The 20413-nt window shown below is 37.2% G+C and overlaps 1 protein-coding gene across 4 annotated transcripts in view; it reads left to right on the forward strand.

Moving 5' to 3' along the window:
• CUTC (cutC copper transporter) overlaps positions 1-20413 on the forward strand; it is a 42132-nt gene that overhangs the window by 2443 nt on the left and 19276 nt on the right. For 2 of the 4 annotated variants that reach the window (XM_032609190.1, XM_032609191.1), the window contains exons 2-8: positions 1031-1102; positions 4708-4767; positions 7980-8189; positions 8855-8890; positions 11123-11256; positions 16104-16131; positions 19521-19626. In XM_032609190.1, the coding sequence (XP_032465081.1) occupies positions 1031-1102; positions 4708-4767; positions 7980-8189; positions 8855-8890; positions 11123-11256; positions 16104-16131; positions 19521-19626 (646 nt within the window). The remainder of the gene's footprint in view (positions 1-1030; positions 1103-4707; positions 4768-7979; positions 8190-8854; positions 8891-11122; positions 11257-16103; positions 16132-19520; positions 19627-20413) is intronic. The other 2 variants (XR_004346325.1, XR_004346326.1) reach the window with 1 other exon arrangement.

The raw sequence follows: 20413 nt of genomic DNA on the forward strand, positions 1-20413 counted from the left end.
ATCTACATAAATAATAATATGAGAAAATAATGTTTTAAAGAGATGAGTTAGTGCTTTAAAGAGGAACATATAGTTTATGAAGAATTATATGAGTTCAGAAAAGGGAGATACAATTTCCTACTTTGGGAGAGAGAAAATATCATGGAAATGTGACTTGACATGAACCTTGGAAGATTTTAGCATTCAAAGATAGAGCTGGAAGCACTGTGGATTGAGGAGATGGCATAACGAAGAGCAGGGATGGGGATCAGGGGGAACTTGAGGCATATAGAGGAAATAATGTATAGTTAATTAATGACAACTAGTACTTTTTGTATACTTAGTGGGTACTATACACTTGAAATGAATTATCTCATTTTATCCTCACTACTCTGAGGTAGGTACTAAAACCTACTCTGTTTTATAGAAAACTTAGGCTAAGTAATTTGTCTAGAATCACACAAATCAGTTGTCTGGTCAGGATTTGAGATCCATCCCTGCTCTTAAATATACATACCTTATGAAGAAGTTTAAACATATTCTGCAGGTGTTGAGAAGCCATCGAAAGAATCTTGACCTGGAATGTGATGATGAGGTCTGCGTTTTAGGAAGATTAACTTGGCATTCAGTGTATATTTTTCTCAGTATAATTTCTTTTTTAAAATTTAATTAATTTTTTTATACAGCAGGTTTTTATTAGTTATGTTTTATACATATTAGTGTATACGTGTCAATCCCAATCTCCCAATTCATCGCACCACCACCCCAACCCCCGCCGCTTCCCCCCTTGGTGTCCATACGTTTGTTCTCTACATCTGTGTCTCTATTTCTGCCTTGCAAACCAGTTCATCTGTACCATTTTTCTAGGTTCCACATATATGCATTAATATATGATATTTCTTTTTCTCTTTCTGACTTACTTCACTCTGTTTGACAGTCTCTAGGTCCATTAGACATTTGGATTTTGGCAGCAAAATGTAAAATATCTGTGGTCACGTGGTCTGGATGGATAGTATCATCATGAAATTTCATTGTTCTCTGTATATTTTAGGAGCAGCAAATGGGTTTCTTATGGAAGTGTGTGTTGATTCAGTGGAGTCAGCTGTAAATGCAGAAAGAGGAGGTAAGAGAAATTAGAAAATCATGGCAATTGGCAGTCCTTTTAAAAGTCTGGAAATTAATCCTGTGAACTGACCTTACGAACCTTTGTGATCTCTAAGGATCCCAGTAATCCTTTTGAAAACAACCAACCAACTAGAAAACCTATGGATTGTCTAGTCCTACTTCCCCAGTAGGTTACATTTTGAGTCAGGTGTCCATAATAGTGCTTACTAACCAACTTTTTTTTTTTTTTAATTTTTATTTTTGGCTGCGTTGGGTCTTTGTTGCTGCATGCGGGCTTTCTCTAGTTGCGGCAAGCAGGGCCTACTCTTCGTTGTGGTCCGCGGGCTTCTCATTGCGGTGGCTTCTCTTGTTGTGGAGCACGGGCTCTAGGTGTGCGGGCTTCAGTAGTTGTGGCGCATGGACTTAGTTGCTCCACAGCATGTGGGATCTTCCCAGACCAGGGATCTAACCTGTGTCCCCTGCATTTGCAGGCAGATCTTTAACCACTGCACCACCAGGGAAGCCCTAACCAACTTTTTAAAAATTGAACTTAGCAAAGATTTAATTTTTTTCAGGCCACTGATTTTAGAGATTTGGTGCTTTTTTCATTGTGAGGACTTTTATCATAATCTTTTTTTTCTTTGAACATCATATATTTTACCTCATGGTTTCTTTTGCACGCTGGACTTGCTTTAACAGGAAGCACAGGAATTCCCATCATCTCAGGATCAGAAAATTTTTTTAAACTTTATTATAGAAAATTTCAAACATATACAGAAGTAGAGAGAATAGTATAATGAATCACCATGTACCCATCAGCTTTAATCATTTTCAGTACATGGCCAATCTTTCATTTATATTGGGGGTGAGCAAACGTTTTTGTTAAGAGCAAGACAGAATATATTTCTGACTTTGCTGGCCACATTTGGTCTCTGTCATATATTTTTTGTTTTTTTTTAAAAATCCTTTGAAAATGTAAAAACCATTCTCAATTTGGCAATAAAAAAGGGTGAGGTACTGATCAAGCTACAACATAGATGAATCTTGAAATATTATTCTGAGTGGAAGAAAGCAGTCAAAAAATACCACATATTGTATGATTCAACTATATGAAATATCCAGAATAGGCAATTTTCTTATAGACAAAGTAGATCGGTGGTTGCCAAGGACTGCGGAGCATAGGGAGAAGGGAAAGTGACTGCTGAAGGGTGTGAGGTTTCTTTTTGGGGTTATGAAAACGTCCTAAAATTGGTGACAATGGTTGCAAAATTCTGTGAGCATACTAAAAACCATTGAATTATACACTGTAAAAGGGTGAATTGTATGATATGGGTCAGTTGTATGAAATGTATGTTTTTTAAAAATACACGAAAACAGGACTTCCCTGGTGGCACAGTGGTTAAGAATCCACCTGTCAGTGCAGGGGACATGGGTTCGAGCCCTGGTCCGGGAAGATGCCAGGTGCCGCGGAGCAACTGAGCCCATGCGCCACAACTACTGAGCCTGCGCTCTAGAGCCCACAAGCCATGACTACTGAGCCCACATGCCACAACTACTGAAGCCTGCGCGCCTAGAGCCCATGCTGCAGAAAAAGAAGCCACCACAATGAGAAGCCCATGCACTGCAATGAAGTGTAGCCCCCGCTCGACACAACTAGAGAAAGCCCGTGTGCAGCAACGAAGACCCAACATGACCATAAATTAATTAATTAATTAATTAATTTTTAAAAATACACGAAAACATGTTAAACTTGAATGCCATAACAAAAAGAAGCTTGTGAGCCTTTGGCCTACAGACCATCATTTACTGACCTCTGATCTATATTCCTACCTTCCCTCTCCCATCCCCAAATTATTTTGAAGCAAATCCCAGACATTATGTCATTTCATCCACAAATATTTCAGTGTCTCTAAAAGGCTTTAAAAAAATAATAATAACCTTTAAAAATAATAATAATAGGGCTTCCCTGGTGGCGCAGTGGTTGAGAGTCCGCCTGTGATGCAGGGGACATGGGTTCGTGCCCCGGTCCGGGAAGATCCTACATGCCGCGGAGCGGCTGGGCCCGTGAGCCATGACCGCTGAGCCTGCGCGTCCAGAGCCTGTGCTCTGCAACGGGAGAGGCCACAACAGTGAGAGGCCCGCATACCGCAAAAAAATAATAATAATAATAATAACCAAAATATCAGTAACATCTTTTAAAAATAATATTTATTAATATCATCAAAAATACCCAGTTAGTTTTCAGCTTTCCCCAATTGGCTCACACAGTTTTGTTTTGTTTTATAGTTTTTGAATCAAGATATAAACATTTTTTGATATGTCTGTTTCAGTCTGTTTCCCTTTTTTCTTTCTTTAATTCTTTCTTTTCTTTCCTTATAGTTTGTTAAAGAAACTGTGATTTTCATCCTTTATTTTAATTTTATTTATTTTATTTTTTTCATTAATTAATTAATTTATTTTTGGCTGCATTGGGTCTTCATGACTGCACACGGGCTTTTCCCTAGTTGCAGTGAGCAGGGGCTACTCTTCGTTGCGATGTGCAGGCTTCTCATTGCGGTGGCTTCTCTTGTTGCAGAGCACGGGCTCTAGGCATGCGGGCTTCAGTATTGTGGCACGTGGGCTCGGTAGTTGTGGCTCGTGGGCTCTAGAGCACAGGCTCAGTAGTTGTGGTGCACAGGCTTAGTTGCTCCGTGGCATGTGGGATCTTTCCGGACCAGGGCTCAAACCCGTGTCCCCTGCACTGGCAGGAGGATTCCCAGCCACTGCGCCACAAGGGAAGTCCCGAGATGGCTTTTTTTTTTTTTTTTTTTTTGCGGTACGCGGGCCTCTCACTGTTGTGGCCTCTCCCGTTGTGGAGCACAGGCTCTGGACGCGCAGGCTCAGCGGCCATGGCTCACGGGCCCAGCCGCTCCGCGGCACGTGGGATCTTCCCGGACCGGGGCACGAACCCGCGTCCCCTGCATCGGCAGGCGGACTTTCAACCGCTGCACCACCAGGGAAGCCCCCGAGATTGCTATTTTTTTAATCAATGAAGAGTCAGTGTTCCACTGTGGTCAATCCAGAAACTTCTTTATTCTAAATCACTTCCTTGTACGTAGAGAAGCAACCCTATAATACAAAATTTTAAGAGACCTAGCTTAACTTGAATTAACTCTTAAACTTGACTATCAGTAACAATGTGGGTTGCAGAATATAGTTGGGTTTAAAAATAGAGTTTACCTCTAGTTTTATAATTTGATTTCTCTCAGTTTCTAAGACTCTGTTCTATATTTAGAAAAAAATGTTAAGTTTGCTGTTTAATAAGAGTTTATTTTGGACAGTAACTTTTGAACAATGCTTTTGAAAATTTTTCTTAATTTTTTTAATTAAAAAAATTATTATGGGCTTCCCTGGTGGTGCAGTGGTTGAGAGTCCGCCTGCCGATGCAGGGGACGCGGGTTCGTGCCCCGGTCCGGGAAGATCCCACATGCCGCGGAGCAGCTGGGCCCGTGAGCCATGGCCGCTGAGCCTGCATGTCCGGAGCCTGTGCTCCGCAACGGGAGAGGCCACAACAGTGAGAGGCCCGCGTAACACAAAACAACAACAACAAGATTATTATGCTTAGCAATGCTTTTCTTATTACAGGTGCTGATCGCATTGAATTATGTTCTGGCTTAGTGGAAGGAGGAACCACACCCAGCATGGGTAAGTGTCCATTTTTCGGATTTTCTCATAGAGCCTGGAGACAATTGATAATCTGTTTCATTGGGATCTTTTACTGAAGTTACTAACATGTTAACTATGCCATGGATATTGTATCAGTTAGAAATGTTTATGGTTGCAAATAAACTTGTCTATCACAGATGTGATCAAATAGATGTTTTTTTTCCCTTATATATCATAAAGTTGAGATTAAGTTGCTGTTAATATTGGTTCATATGCTCTGCAGTAATGTCAAGGACCGTGTTTTTTTTTTATCTTTCCATTCTGGCATCCTTGGTATACTGACTTTTGTCTTCATTTCACCCCTCTTAGTCTTTGTGCTGTTGTCATACATTTTTCTTTTACATATGTTAAAAACCCCACACTGCATTGTTATTATTTTTGTTTAAAGAGCCAGTTATCTTTTAAAGAGGTTGAAATAATAAGAAGACATCATATTTACCCATGTGTAATTAACCATTTCTGATGCTCTTCCTTTGTATAGATCTATATTTTCATCTGGTTTCATTTTCCTTCTGCCTGAAGTAATTCTTCTAACATTTTTTGTAGTACAATGTGCTGGGGATGAATTCTTTCAGCTTTTGTGTATCTGAAAACACCTTTCCCCATTTTTTGAAAGATATTTTTGTTGGGTGTAGAATTCTAGGTTGACAGTTTTATTCTGCCAGGACTTTAAAGATGCTTCTCCACTGTCTTCTTGCTTGTATTGTTTCTGACAGGAAATCTGTCATCTAAACCTTTGTTCTTTTCTGTGTAATTTGTCTTTCTCTTGGTTACTTTTAAGATTTTGTTCTTTATTCTTGGTTTTGAACAATTTGAGTATGATGTACCTGAGTGTAGTTTTTTTTCATGTTTCTTGGACATGTGCGTTTATACTTTTCATCACATTTGCAAATTTTTCAGCATTTAATGTCCTCCACTTCCTCCTTCAAAGACTTCAACTAACTTACTTAAGGCTGCTTAAAGTTGTTCCACAGCTCACTGATCAACTACTCTTAAAAAAAACTTGGGCTTCCCTGGTGGCGCAGTGGTTGAGAGACTGCCTGCCGATGCAGGGGACACAGGTTCGTGCCCCAGTCAGGGAAGATCCCACATGCCACGTAGCGGCTGGGCCCGTGAGCCATGGCCGCTGAGCCTGCGCATCTGGAGCCTGTGCTCCGCACGGGAGAGGCCACAACAGTGAGAGGCCCGTGTACCGCAAAAAAAAAAAAAAAAAATTTTTCTCTGTTTCATTTTCTATAGATCATATTCCTTTGTTTTCAAGTTTACTGATCTTTTCTCTGCAATGTCTAATTGCTGTTAATCCCACCTAGTGTATTTTTCATCTCACACACTGTAGTTTACATCCCTAGATATTTGAGATTGTTGTTATATCTCTCATGTCACTTTTTAGCTTTTTTGAACACGTAGAATAAAGTTACAATAGCTATTTTAATGACTTGGCTGCTAATTCTAATATCTGTATCAGTTCTAGGTTGGTTTTGTTTGATTGATTTTCGCCTAATGATGCATCTTGTTTTCCTGCCTGATAATTTTTCATTGTATGTAAGACATTATGAATTTTGCTTTGCTGGGTACTGGATATTTTTATATTCCTATAAATATTCTTGAGCAGTTAGGTATTGGAAACAGTTTGTTCATTTTGGATTGGGTTTTTAAAATTTGTTAAGTGGGTCTGGAATAGTGTTATTCCCCACTACTGAGGCAAGACCTTCTGTGTACTCTACCCAGTGCCCCATGAATCTTGAAATTTTCCTGTGTGTGGCTGCGGGGAACAGGCATTATTCCTGTCCTGGTGTGAATGACAGGCACTATTTCTTCTAATTCTTTTCACTGGGTCTTTCTCTGGCTTTGTGTAGTTTCCTTGTGTGCATACGCCGATCAGTACTCAGCTGAATATTAGCAGGAAGGGGGTGTGTGGTTCTGTGCAGATCTCCAGGGTTCTTTTTCTCTCCTCCCTGCTATTCTCTGCTGTGAACTCTAGCCACTTGGTCTTCCTGGACTCTCAGCTTTGTCTCCTCAACTCAGAGAATTCTCTGGCCTCTGCCTGGGTTCCCTCTCCCTATGCTGTGGCCTGGAAAACTCTCAAGGTAGTAATCTGGGTCATTCAGAGAGCTCACCTCATTTGTTTCCCATCTCTCAGGCAACATTATCCTTTGTTGCAAACCATTATTTCATATGTTTTGTCTGTTTTTTGGTTTTATGGGTGGAAGGGTAAATCCAGTTCCTGTTACTCTGTCTTGGTCAAAAGCCCAAGTACCTATATGAAATTTTGACTCCTATATTTTACTCTGAGATGGATGATAGCGTTATTTAGTATAAAAGGTTTATATATTCAATGGCCTTTTGGACTCTTCTCTCTAAAATAAAGGAGGGCATTCCCTGGCCACTTTGTGAAATACCTAGAACATACCTGTTATTTGAGTGCAGTCTGTGTTTTGCAACAGCAGTCATGTATGATTCATTACTTGGTGATGGGCACATTGCTATCCCATGCAGAATTGGAGTTCTTGTAGCAAGGAAAAAGACGTAAATTCATATTGGGTAAACACTAATGGTGCTTGCCACAGATCTTATACCATTGAGTGTTTCTGGACTAGCCATGAATTGTGTCAAATTTGGGTACTTTTATTCATAGATCTCCTCATAAAATCACAAATAAGTTCAACTTTGCTCCCTTTTGCAAATCTCTTATTTAAAAAAAAGGCTTTGCTAAATATCTTTTTCCATTAAGGAATCATAAACTTTAGAACTATGTAACCATCTCTATAGTAGGTTTTAAATAGAGCTGTAATCATTATGAAGGAGAAACCGGATCTTAGGGAATACATTGGCAGAACACAGAGCCTGGTAGTTATTACACTTTCAAATGTCACATTCCAGTAAAAGAATTTAGTTGAGTCAACTGACAAGTGCTTTTAAAATGTGGTAACTTCCTTCTATTTTCTAAATTGCTTTTTTATTTACCCTTGATTTTCTTATTACGTAACTTCTACTATATGTACGTTTTTCTTCTCAGTGTCTCCTTTTTCCTTTAGATCCATCTTTCTATGGTTTATTCCATCAACTCTTCCATTTCTTGTAGAAGTGATACACTAGAGCAAATGTAAAAGACCAGTACAGTAATATTTTATTGACTTCCTTGAGCTTTTAGCTCACATTTGAATTTTAATTAGTCTGCTCTATTCTTATAGGTGTCCTTCAAGTAGTGAAGCAGTATGTCCAGATACCAGTTTTCGTGATGATTCGGCCGCGTGGAGGTGATTTTTTATATTCAGACCGTGAAGTTGAGGTGATGAAGGCTGACATTCGTCTTGCCAAACTTTATGGTGCTGATGGCTTGGTATTTGGGGCACTGACTGAAGATGGACACATCGACAAAGAACTGTGCATGTCCCTTATCGGTAAGAATTTGTATCTGAGACCAAAAAGCCTCTAATGATGATTGCATTGAATACTCCCAATATAGAAAAACGCAATCACAAAACTGACTTTTCATTCACACCTGCAGGCACTTATACTAACCTATTTTAAACACTAGCTATTTAGGTGTTTTGGGTAGAGACTATGTGTGACATAGCCCTCCTGACTCTCTCAGTTACTATAGATTGGGTTCTGCTACTGTTCCTATAGGGTTTAAGGGAAATTTACCTTGATTCCTTTAACCACAGCACTGAAAAGTTGAAAAGCTATTACAGTTGGTGAGGATGGGGAGATGTAGAGAGGACAGAAGCAAACTACTTATATTACTAGGCCAGAGTATTTCTTGAAGATTTTCAGAAGGGTCGTAATAGATGTAATGCTACCCTTATAGTTGCCAAATCATATCGTTTTTATTTGGTGCCTCTAAGGAGTGGATGACTTTTTTTTTTTTTAGCTGAAAATCAGAGATTAATGGAAACGTAGAACTTTCGGATTTGGAAGGTTGCCATTTTTTTATTATTTTAGTTCAGTGTCTTCACTTAAGAGAAGAAAGTATTAAAAAGTTCATTCTAACATGGAGAATTCTGTAAATAGTAATCAGTGATGATCTCTTCATTCATGTTGTCATGTGATTTTCTTTATATAGCTATTTGCCGTCCTCTGCCAGTCACTTTCCACCGAGGTGAGTCATTTCCATTTTAGAAGTTCTGTTGAACAGTGTCAGTTTTCTCATTTCACCAAATGCCACAACCTTTTTTCTGGAACACAATTGTATAGTGTCGTTACAGTGTTACCAATTGGTTTTTTTATACTGGTCATGGGACTAACAGTTGTAAATTTAGAGATGCACAATTTCTAGAAAATATGAAGCCTTAGTTATGAAAAGTTGTTAAAAGCAGAAGGTGGTGGTGGTGACATATAATAGAGGGAGAGAGTAAGCATTGCCTACAAGTGCGTGTGCTTGTCACAGCTTTCCAAGCAAGAATCCTGAGATTCATTTTTATTAGTTTGCCTCAGGTCATGTGCAGTCTCAAAAAGGATAAATCACTATGGCCAATGAAAGGAAATGTGCTGCTTGGCTTAAGCCAGATAAGATCATTCTGGAGCTAGGAGTGAGGTCAGCTTTCCCAGATGAATATAAGATTCGTGGGCAGAGAGGGGGAGGGTATCTGATGAAGAATTGGGTACTATTAGGAAGAGGAGAGAAGAAATAGGTGCTGGATAATCAATGAACAGATGTTCACTATAGTGCACAAAATTATTGTACATTATTGATAGCTTGTCTGCATCAGAATGATTTCTAAAAAGTATCTGATAATTTTATATGAAAATACTTCTTATCTCTAAATCAGGCAGTTACAATTTCCATACATTTTTGCCTAGCATTGGTAAAATGGAGGAAGTATGAATTTTGCCTTCAGAGGCACTGCCATTGCACATGAAAAGAAAGAAGTCTTCAATTTTTTTTTATTTGATGATATACATGAGAAATTATTGAATTTTTTTTGTCCTTTTGAGTAAGCATCCAAAGATTAGGATGAGAGTAGACACTAGGATTTGCATTCATTTATAGAAATTAGGTATATAGCATTTGTAATCCTTGTTTCTTTATGAAATGAGTAACACCAGAAAACTTTCTTGACTTGCTGTTTAGCAATGCTTCTCATAAACTAGCAATAACTAAAAGATGTTAGATCGCTTAGAAGTCAGAACTTTGAAGCTAGCCAAAAGAAAAAAGAAAAGTTTTAAAATATGAGGTAATTTAAATTAGTAAACATTTATCTGAAAAATATATAGTTTAAAATTTGATATGCTAAATAATTCAAAATAAACCCACCATATAGAATATATTTTTCTGTTCTTAAACTAAGAAAATCATTTCAAAGTTTTTGTCTTTTCCTTCAATAAATTTAGCAAAAATATTTCCATGTTTTTATATTGTTATATTGTCCTGTGCTCCACATTTTTTTCACTCATGTATTTAATATTATGACAGTATAATCACTGAGAAGGTACTGCCACCAAAAAAGGAAAATCCTCTGTGTTACATTTAGCTGCCTACATACACTAAAGGGTGAAAGGAAGGGGTCTACCACCTAATCCACCATAGATTAGCACTTACGTATCATGTAGCAGTGCTGAGAACCAAAGCAGAAGTAGTTTTCTTTGGGGTTCCTATTGCCAGTTTCCTCAATGAGGAGGAGAGAAGTCTCTTAGAAAGTAGGATGGAACTGAAACCTCATATAGTCTGTTGTAAACAACTATCCTTATACTATGAGTCTTGAGTACATGGGATAAATGGATTAGAATAAAATATTAGTCAATAATGAGAATGTGAACCAAGGCTTTTTCTAGAACTGGTGAGTGTAATGTTTTCATTCTGTTTGTCCAGTTTGTTTGAACCCTTAGAGCAGACTCCCAAATTTGAGTCACTTGCCTGTTACGTTTACAATTTTATCATATCCAAGGGCTACTTGTGCAAATTTATTTAATAATGTTCTTAAAATCTTAAGTAAATTTATCTTAAAGAGAAACTTTATAATGAAAAATGGAAACTTTTCACTTCTAATCTGCATTTAAGTAAATGCATCTGTTCAAATGCATACCATCTAAAATGATCCTGCATGCCATTGGTGGCATGCTGACTGTGGTATGCTGGTAAACTGGTTCTCAGGAAAAAAGAGTCCTGATTTGTAGCATTTGTTGATTTCTGTGGTTTTGTACTTTCACCTTGACTAATTTCAGCTGCCAATGGATTGGCAATCATGCTTGCAAAATGCCTGAATATTTAACAACTGACTCTTGCAAGCCAGGACAAGCTAGGTCCAGCATACCACTGTGTGTATACTACATTTTGGAAAGCACTGTATTAGAGATATCTGTTCAAAATTCAAGTCAGTTTTATTTATTTCAGCCTTTGACATGGTTCATGATCCAATGGCAGCTCTAGAGACCCTCTTAACTTTGGGATTTGAAAGAGTATTAACCAGTGGATGCGACATTTCAGCACTAGAAGGACTACCCCTAATAAAGCGACTCATAGATCAGGTACACACAATTTCCTTCCTTTCTTCCTAAGATGCTGTTGTGGTTACTTCTGATATTCTGCTGTTCAACGAGGTTGTGAAACTACATATTACTGACTTTGTGGTTACTCCATAGCAAGCAGGAAATAACATATTTTATAATTTTTATTTCTTTCACATGAGCATTTTTAGTAGCCAAGGCTCTTAAGATCAAATTATAGACAATGCCTAAATAACTGATCTAATTTGGATAACCACAGCAAAATTTACCTTTCTTCTGCCATCAGCGTTGCATAGTTTAAGCCATATCTTCTTACTGGCAACCTATGTATACTCAGGGGTTCCCACATAAAATTTGAGAAAATTATCATTTTGAGGTGAATTCTAAAACTAAAACTGGGACTTCCCTTGTGGTCCAGTGATTAAGACTCCATGCTTCCACTGCAGGGGGCACGGGTTCGATCCCTGGTGGGGGAACTAAGATCCTGCATGCCAGATGGCACAGCCAAAAAAAACCTAAAACTGTATCCTTCTCATTTCTCCCAAACTACCAGGATAGGAAGAAATACATTTTTCTCTTATATGATTTCCTCTTGTGAGTTCACATCATTTGTAGAACAGCCAGAAGATGGCTTTGTAATTGTAGTATGTCTGTGTTTTTCTGACACCCGTCCAGAGGCATTCTAAGTGAGTGAGTATGGACTTTGAGATGAGAATGTTCTGGATTTGAGACAGTTTTGACACTTGCTGTATAATGTTGAGTAGATTACTAGCGTTTAAGCCTCTGTTTCCTCATGTGAAATTGAGATAAGTTTAATATCTCCTATATAGGGTTGCTCTGAGGATTGGTAGAGAGCAGGTAGGATTGGTAGAGATAAGAGATAATATAAGAGATAAGAAAGGCTCTTGGTAAGAGCCTTAGCAGAGTGCTTGATATATATTAGATTTTAATACATGTTAGTGTCTATAATTATTATTACTGCTATTATTAATAATATTATTTAGTGTTTTTGCGTAGACATCTGCTTATGTTTACTTTTCTATAACCATGAAAATAATTTTCAGAAATTTCACCTGAGGATCAGATAAATTTTTCTAGACTGGAACTTACTGGTTTTATAAATATTTATTAAGTATATATTAAGGTGCAGGGCATTTGCCCTATGTTGGTGATCAAGGGGTGCCTGTGCACGCACGCGTGTGTGTGTCTGTAGTCATTGCCCTTACAAACTAGTGCACAACAGGCACTTTTAATAGAGTACTTATAAAAAAAAAAAGTGCCGTGGGAGCACATTGGAGAGGAATTAACCCCAGATTTGAGGGATTGGGATTAACAGTAGTTAGCTTCCCAGAAGAAAAGAAATCCACACTGCAATGTCTTACTCATTTGAAGGATGATTAGGAGACATCAATGTAAAAGGGAATAGGGAGAGGGAGAGTTGGGGGGATGCTCCATGTAGACAAAACAGCATATGCAAAGGCCTAGAAACAAAAGTGAGCATAATTATTAAGATATTGAAGAATGACTATAATGTTGAATGTGAAGAGAAGAATACTGTCCAGAGCCTTGAAAACTATTTAAGAGTTTGTATTTTATCCTTGGTGCACTGGGGAAGCCTGAAGGGTTTTAAAATAGAAGAATTGATGAGTCAGCTTTCCATTTTAAAATGGTTACTCAGTATGGAGTAGAGAATAATTGTTGTAGTCATATATTGCATTTCATAGTATTTGTGTGTGTGTGTGTGTGTGTGTGTGTGAGAGAGAGAGAGAGAGATTTGTAGTTTAATCACTGGTTGGCAGGAAGAGATGGGTTAAATATGCTTATACACTAACTTTACTTTTTTAAGTAAAAATTATATGTATATATAACAGGTGTACAACATTGATGTTTTGATATACATATACAGAATGAAATGGTTACAGTCAAGATCGTGTTCATCTGTTCATATAGTTAACTTGTGTGGCGTGTGTGTGTGTGGTGAAAGTACCTGAAATCTACTCTCTTAGCAAATTTTTAGTATTCAGTACAGTTTTATTGACTATAGTCATCATGCTATACATTTGATCTATAGACGTACTCATCCTACATAGCAACTTTGTATCCTTTTACCAACATCTCCCCATTTCCTTCACCTCCTTACCCCTGGTAACCACCATTCTATTCTCTGCTTCTCTGTGTTTTACTTTTTTAGATCCCACATAGAAGTGAGATCATGCTAACTTTACTTCTTGAAGCAGTTACTTAGTAGTATAATATACTGGTTAAAGCATAGGATTTGGGATTAGAAATGTCTATGTTTAAATCCTGGTTTTGCCACTTATTAACAGTGACCTTGGGCAGTTTATCTAACCATCCTAAACTTCAGTTTCCTTAGCTACAAAGTTAGCATAATAATAGTGCCTACCTCTTAGAATAGTTGTGGATTACTTCAGCACAAGGTCTGACACTTAGTAACTGCTCTGTATTGGTAAATCACTTTGATAGCCTCAGGTAAGCATATACTTCTAAATAATCTTTTATGGAAGGCCAAAAAAAAAGTGATAGAATTCATCTCTTTAAACATTTGTCCATGTTTTAGAAAGCTTTCAGTTGGAAGAAACAGTTACAGTAAGTATGACTTTTTTGCTCCTAAACTCATTTCAGCGTTCTAGATAGTAAATATTTAGTTTTGTGGGTATTTTGCTGTAGTCTGTTTGAGGATACTAAACAGCCTTGTTTCACTTATTTCTCTAACAATTATTAAATTTTGTGAAATAGCCCCCTCTCCCTTTTACTCCCTATTTCATTTCCTTGCTTTTTTTATTCATTGTATGTTTAAATATTTATATTTTATGAATATACCTATCTGTTGTCTGTTTTCGTTGAACGTGAAAGCCCCATGAGAATAGGAACTTCCTCTTGCTCATGATGTCAGAAAGGAAAAACTTTTTCTTTACCCTCTTTTTAAAAAAAAAAGTGAACCCTCCTAGGTTCAGTATTAGAGATCCTGCAAATTAAACTGACAAAAGATAGATTTGCAAGAAAACAAGATTGTAATCACGTGTGTATGTATGTATGAGAGTTCACAAAGAAATGTGACTCAAAGAGGTGCTTGGAATTGGGGGCTTATATACCATCTTCTAATAGGTAAAGGAGGGGGAAGAGAGCACTTAGGGACTTAGAAGTGGAAGGAGAAAGGGCCCTTATGGGAAAACAAATGACTTTTTGGAAAGATTATTGTATCCTTAGAAGAATAGATGGGAGATGGGATAGTTTTATGATATTGTCTGCCTGGGTGTGGTGCTGATGAGCTGCTTCCAGTGAGGGGATTTATGACAGTTGAGTTCTTTTTCAGTTCTTTTGGGAGGCTCTGCTTTTAAGCAGATAAGGAATTTCAGCCTTTAGCTCAAAATAATTTTTATGCCACAGTGACATATTTTGGACCCCTTCAGTCACAGTATTCTTCATACCTACAACAGTGTCTGGTACACGGTAGGCATTTAATAAATATTTGTTGGTTGGATGGAGGAGTGAGTAAAGTGACATTTGATAAACACTTTCATGATAGAGCAATTTGATCAGGGTATTATTCTGCAAGTTAGTGAGCTTGTTATAACATTATATGTTATTTTTATTCTGTCATTATTACCTACCTGCCACTAGAGTTTCTACTGAGTATGCGTTTGTAAAAAGGTGATTTCCTTTTGACTTTCAGTGATACTGGGTATATCACCAAAATTTATTTAGGAAATGGGATGAAAATTAGAATAAAAGTAAGGAAATTTCAATACCTATTATCAGAAATTAAATCAATTCATGTAGTTCAGTTTTATTACTTAATATCCAATAAAATGGACCTATGGTTTTATTTAATTGGTATAATAAGCTAGGGAATTTAGTTGAGGACACATGATTTGAACAGATTTTTCTTCTAGTAATTTACGATTATGCTATCCTCTTTCTTTTCTGCTGAAATCTTACTTAAATTCAGCTACTTCCATTCCATCGTATGCCAAGAACTCAGAATTAATGTTATTTTTCAGTAGTGGCTTTTTTTTTTTTTTTTCGGTACATGGGCCTCTCACTGTTGTGGCCTCTCCCGTTGCGGAGCACAGGCTCCGGACGCACAGGCTCAACGGCCATGGCTCATGGGCATAGCCGCTCATGGCAGGTGGGATCTTCCCGGACCAGGGCACGAACCCGTGTCCCCTGCATTGGCAGGCGGACTCTCAACCACTGCGCCACCAGGGAAGCCCTCTTTTTTTCTTTTTTAAAAATTTTATTTTATTTATTATTTTTGGCTGTGTTGGGTCTTCGTTGCTGCGCGCACACTTTCTCTAGCTGCGTTCGTTGCGGTGCAGGGGCTTCTCTTGTTGCGGAGCACAGGCTCTAGGCGCGCAGACTTCAGTAGTTGTGGCACATGGGCTCGGTAGTTGTGGCTTGTGGGCTCTAGAGCACAGGCTCAGTAGTTGTGGTGCATGGCCTTATTTGCTCCGCGGCATGTGGGATCCTCCCAGACCAGGGCTTAAACCCGTGTCCCCTGCATTGGCTGGTGGATTCTTAACCACTGCACTACCAGGGAAGCCCCCAGTAATGGGTTTTCTTAAGGTGGTGTGATTATTTAGTATTTATATTTTATTCTCCTATTCTTTGTGTTTATAACAGTACAAGTCTTTAAAGCAATACAATAAAATAACCTTTCTGGGTAGAAAGAGTTACTACTCTGAACATTTTACTTACCCAAGATCCCAAAGAAATAGAAAGATCTATTGAAAATTAGATACTAGTAGTAACTTAATAAATTTAATATAATTATGTTTCTGTTTTGCTGCCTTATTATCCCATGTAAGAGAAGGATATTAAAATTGTTTATTTTTTTCTTTTTTCAGGCAAAAGGCAGGATTGTGGTAATGCCAGGTATTTATTTATCTATCCGTTTACTAGTGTAACACTATAGTGAGGAAGAGAAAAAGAGGCAGGACAGTATGGGGGGTAGTATTAGTACATGGCGTTCAGAAAGAATATATCATTTGATTAAAATGTTTAAGATTGGGGGATCTGTGCTGCAATTTAAAACTATATGAGGAACACTCTAGTAGGATTTCGCTCAGAGAAGAGCAAATCAGGATTGGGGTTTCTCCATGTTTGCTTTCCCATAGTATACAATTTTGTGAATGTAGATGTTCATTTCTGGTGAGGCACACCAAGTTTGATGCTGCTACACTGCATTAGGGCCAACTGTCCTAGTTGTTGACAAGGTATAAGCAAACATAGGTAGCACCCCTGGATAATGTAATACTCAGTTTCTGAAAATCTTTGATCACAAAATTCTTCCTTGTAGTCAGAACAGTTGGATCACATACTTCTAATGATAATTCTAAGATCAATGAAGTACATAATGGCTCATTAGAAGTCAACAGTTTTTAAAGAATTAGATAAGATGACCTAGATCCAGAATGAGATTAATATAAAGACAATCTTAATTTTTTCTTATTAAATTTCTCAAACATATAAAAAAGAAAACAGCATTATGAATACTCATGTACTCAAGTTCTATATTTAACATTTTATCACATTTGTTTCATCTTTTTTTATCCTGAGGTATTTTAAAATTAAAGGCATTATAACATTTTCTCTTTATACGTCTCTAAAAAAATAAGGGCATTTTACTCTAACCGCAATATCATTATCACATCTATCAAAATAAACACTAAATCCCTAATACCATTTAATACTCAGCCAATACTCTCCTTTCTCTAATTGTACCCAGAATGTTTTTTATAGCTGATACGTTTAAACCAGGATCCAATCAAGGAACAAGTATTGTACTTGGTTTTTATCTTTCTTAATATCTTTTAATATAGAAGTTTTCCTTTTCTTCTTCTGCTTTAAAAAAAATGACATTTAAAAAGTTTGAACTACTTACCCAGTAAAATGTCCTAGTTTCTGGATTTATCAGATTGTTTCCTTTTGATATTGTTTAGCATGTATTTCCTAGACTAGCCTCTGTATTTTCCTATAAACTGCTTGTTTAGATTCTGGTTAAATATTTTTGGTAGGAATACTTCATGGATAATTCTGAATACTTCATATTTCATCACATCAGAAGGCATACAACGTCTGGTTGTCTTAATACCAATGATGCCAAGACTGACCAGAGGTCAAAATGGTGATAGTGAGATATAGGCCAACTTTTAAAAAGAGGCCAAATAGACAGATAGTGTCAGAGATTTAGGAAAGCTTTGACTTGTAGCAAGTTCCTGAAACATGAGCAAAAAGAAAGCATATATTATTTGTTAAGTTGAGACCCTTAATCAGGGAATGTTAAAGAAACTTAATTGAGTCTGATGCATTTCCATTTAAGACTAAATATATTTATACTTGACAATACCCAGACTTAAAGACAGTTGTTAACGTAAGATTGCCTTTGTTTTATATGTAATTATTAAGTTATGTGCTATGTGCAAGGCACTACTTGGGATACAGAGTTACACAAGAAACTACTTCCTCAAGAGGCTTACAGTCTTAGGTGAAAAGATGTTATATCCAAAAATATTTGTGATTATTTAACAAACCTCACCAAGAAAATGCTAATTATATGACAGGTTCTGTGGTAGGTGTAAAAACACAGAAATGTATATGAAGTAATCCTTCTACTTGTGGAGCTCACCAAATAGATCTATAAACAAATTATAATGATTTCATGTAAGTAATTACCAGCAAGTAAAAATTCCTGGGTAAGTCAACCTGAATGCCTAATGAGTATCCATCATTGGGAAATATAAAGATAACTAGAACATAGTAGCTCCCCTCTAGGGACTTTCATAATGAAGCTTACAATATAATTTAGGCTCCAGTTTCCTTATCTTTATAAAGAGAGGATATTGAACTAGCTGTTCTTTCAAGTCCCACCTGTTAGTCTATGTTTGGAAAATGTATTACTTATGTTCTGATAACTGAGCAACGTGTGTTTCAGTGGCCAGATATTTTGTTATTTATTAGAAGGAAATAATGTGTTTGTCTTTTAATCCTTACAAGTTTGTGAAGTAGGCAATACTATCCCTCTTTGGTGAAAAAATTGAGGCTCAGTGGATTTAAGTAATTTATCTAAGATCACATAACCGTGAAAGGCCACAGTGGTAAAGCCAGGATTCCAATCTAAATCTGACTTCTCAGTCCGTTCTTTCTGCTTCTTAGGGCTCAGTGATATTACTGTACCACCAAGAAAAAGAGTTAATGAGTCTGACAGAGTGTGTAAGTCAAGTTATTTTAGTAGCTTGAATAGCTTGAGATAAAAAGTACATATTTTAACGGTCATTTAAAAATATGTATTGAATACGTCTTATATATTAGGAGAGAATGATATCAAGATGAATAAGCTGATTTTATATTTATAATCTGGTATCAGTTCAGAATATTATTCTTCATATACAGACATTTAAGAGATTGTTCATTAAAACAAATGAGTCGGGCTTCCCTGGTGGCACAGTGGTTGAGAGTCCGCCTGCCGATGCAGGGGACGCAGGTTCGTGCCCCGGTCCGGGAGGATCCCATGTGCCGCGGAGCGGCTGGGCCCGTGGACCATGGCCGCTGGGCCTGCACGTCCGAAGCCTGTGCTCCGCAGTGGGAGAGGCCGCGGCAGTGAGAGGCCCGTGTACCGCAAAAAAAAAAAAAAAAAAAAAAAAAAAAAAAACAAATGAGTCATAAAATACTTGATTGTGCAGTTTTAATAAAGTAGAATCAAATTCTTCTGTAAAATGAAACAAAAAGTTGATATTATAATAAATAAGTTGTATAACACCTTGCATTATTCCCATTGCCAGTGAGATCTGTGTGTTCATCAAATCCTGGGCCAGAGAAAGAACCTTGGAGGTTTTCTCTTTGAGATACATTTCTGAGGCTTTGCTTTTGTGACTTCTTCCTCAAGTCTATCTTACCTTTCATTTCAACTTGATTTTGCTTTAATTGAGGGGAAGCAGGGCTAGAGCACTCAGTGATTTTCCTTGCCCTGGAGTAATCTTTATAGCTTTAAAATCGGTAACATATAGCATTGTTATATAAACCAGTGGGCATGTAAAATTCTGTCATAAAGGTGCTTTGACCTTATCTTTTGTTCTTCAGAGTCTGTAGTCTTGCCTTTTCATCATTTTTTTTCTAAATTCATTCTAGCTGAGTAAAGAGAATAATTCTCAAATCAATGAGAAATTTCAGTATGGAGGTTCCAGGTAGAGTTGGCAGTCATATTATTCATTAAATCTTATATGAAAATATATTCTATTTAATATATTACTTATTCTTTCCAACAGGGGGTGGAATAACAGACAGAAATCTACAAAGGATCCTTGAGGGTTCAGGTGCTACAGAATTCCACTGTTCTGCTCGGTTGGCTAGAGATTCAGGAATGAAGTTTCGGTAAAAATATATTCTTTGACTCCTGCAAAAATGAATGCAGTTAATCTTTACTTCCCCAAACAGGAAAGTTGATGGCATGATTAATGAATGGAATGTTGTGATTAGTATGTAAGTATTACAGTCATTTTTGAAGTTTTTTAACTGCAGAGTGGTTCTTTTCCTGCCTTAAATAAGCAGGCTCTTCTGAACACAGGCTAACCTTCAAAGCCTTAAGGCATTGCTGAACTTAGACCAGTTAATAATAAATTCTAATTCAGCAGCTAAGCTTCAAATGAATCAGATATGTATGTGTGGCCATTCACCTGTGATTTCCTTTAGCAAAGTTAATAACTATGGTATAAGGATGGAAGAGCCGTAGTCATTTTTATCTTTCCTACTGTTAATACTTAAGTCTTTCCTCACCTTTGCTCTCTATTTTCAGTTATTTTATTTTTATTTTTTAATTTCTTTAAATTTTATTGTTTTTGGCCACGCCGCACAGCTTGTGGGGTCTTAGTTCCCCCAACCAGGGATTGAACCTGCACCCTTGGCAGTGAAAGTATGGAGTCCTAACCACTGGACTGCCAGGGAATTCCCTATTTTCAGTTATTTGGAAATTATATCACTATTAAGGAATTTAAACTATTATGTGTTCTTTTTATTATACTTGAGAGGACTCCTATATTTAATAGTTAATTGTTGATTATTTCTAAGTTGGAAAAAATGAAATGTAAAAGAAGCAAGAGCCTTAGAATTTACAGCTCCAGATATAAAATCAAGTATACTATCTGATAGATTTAGATACTAG

The sequence above is a fragment of the Phocoena sinus genome, chromosome 16 (genome assembly GCF_008692025.1).
Source record: "Phocoena sinus isolate mPhoSin1 chromosome 16, mPhoSin1.pri, whole genome shotgun sequence".
Classification (NCBI taxonomy): Eukaryota; Metazoa; Chordata; class Mammalia; order Artiodactyla; family Phocoenidae; genus Phocoena; species Phocoena sinus.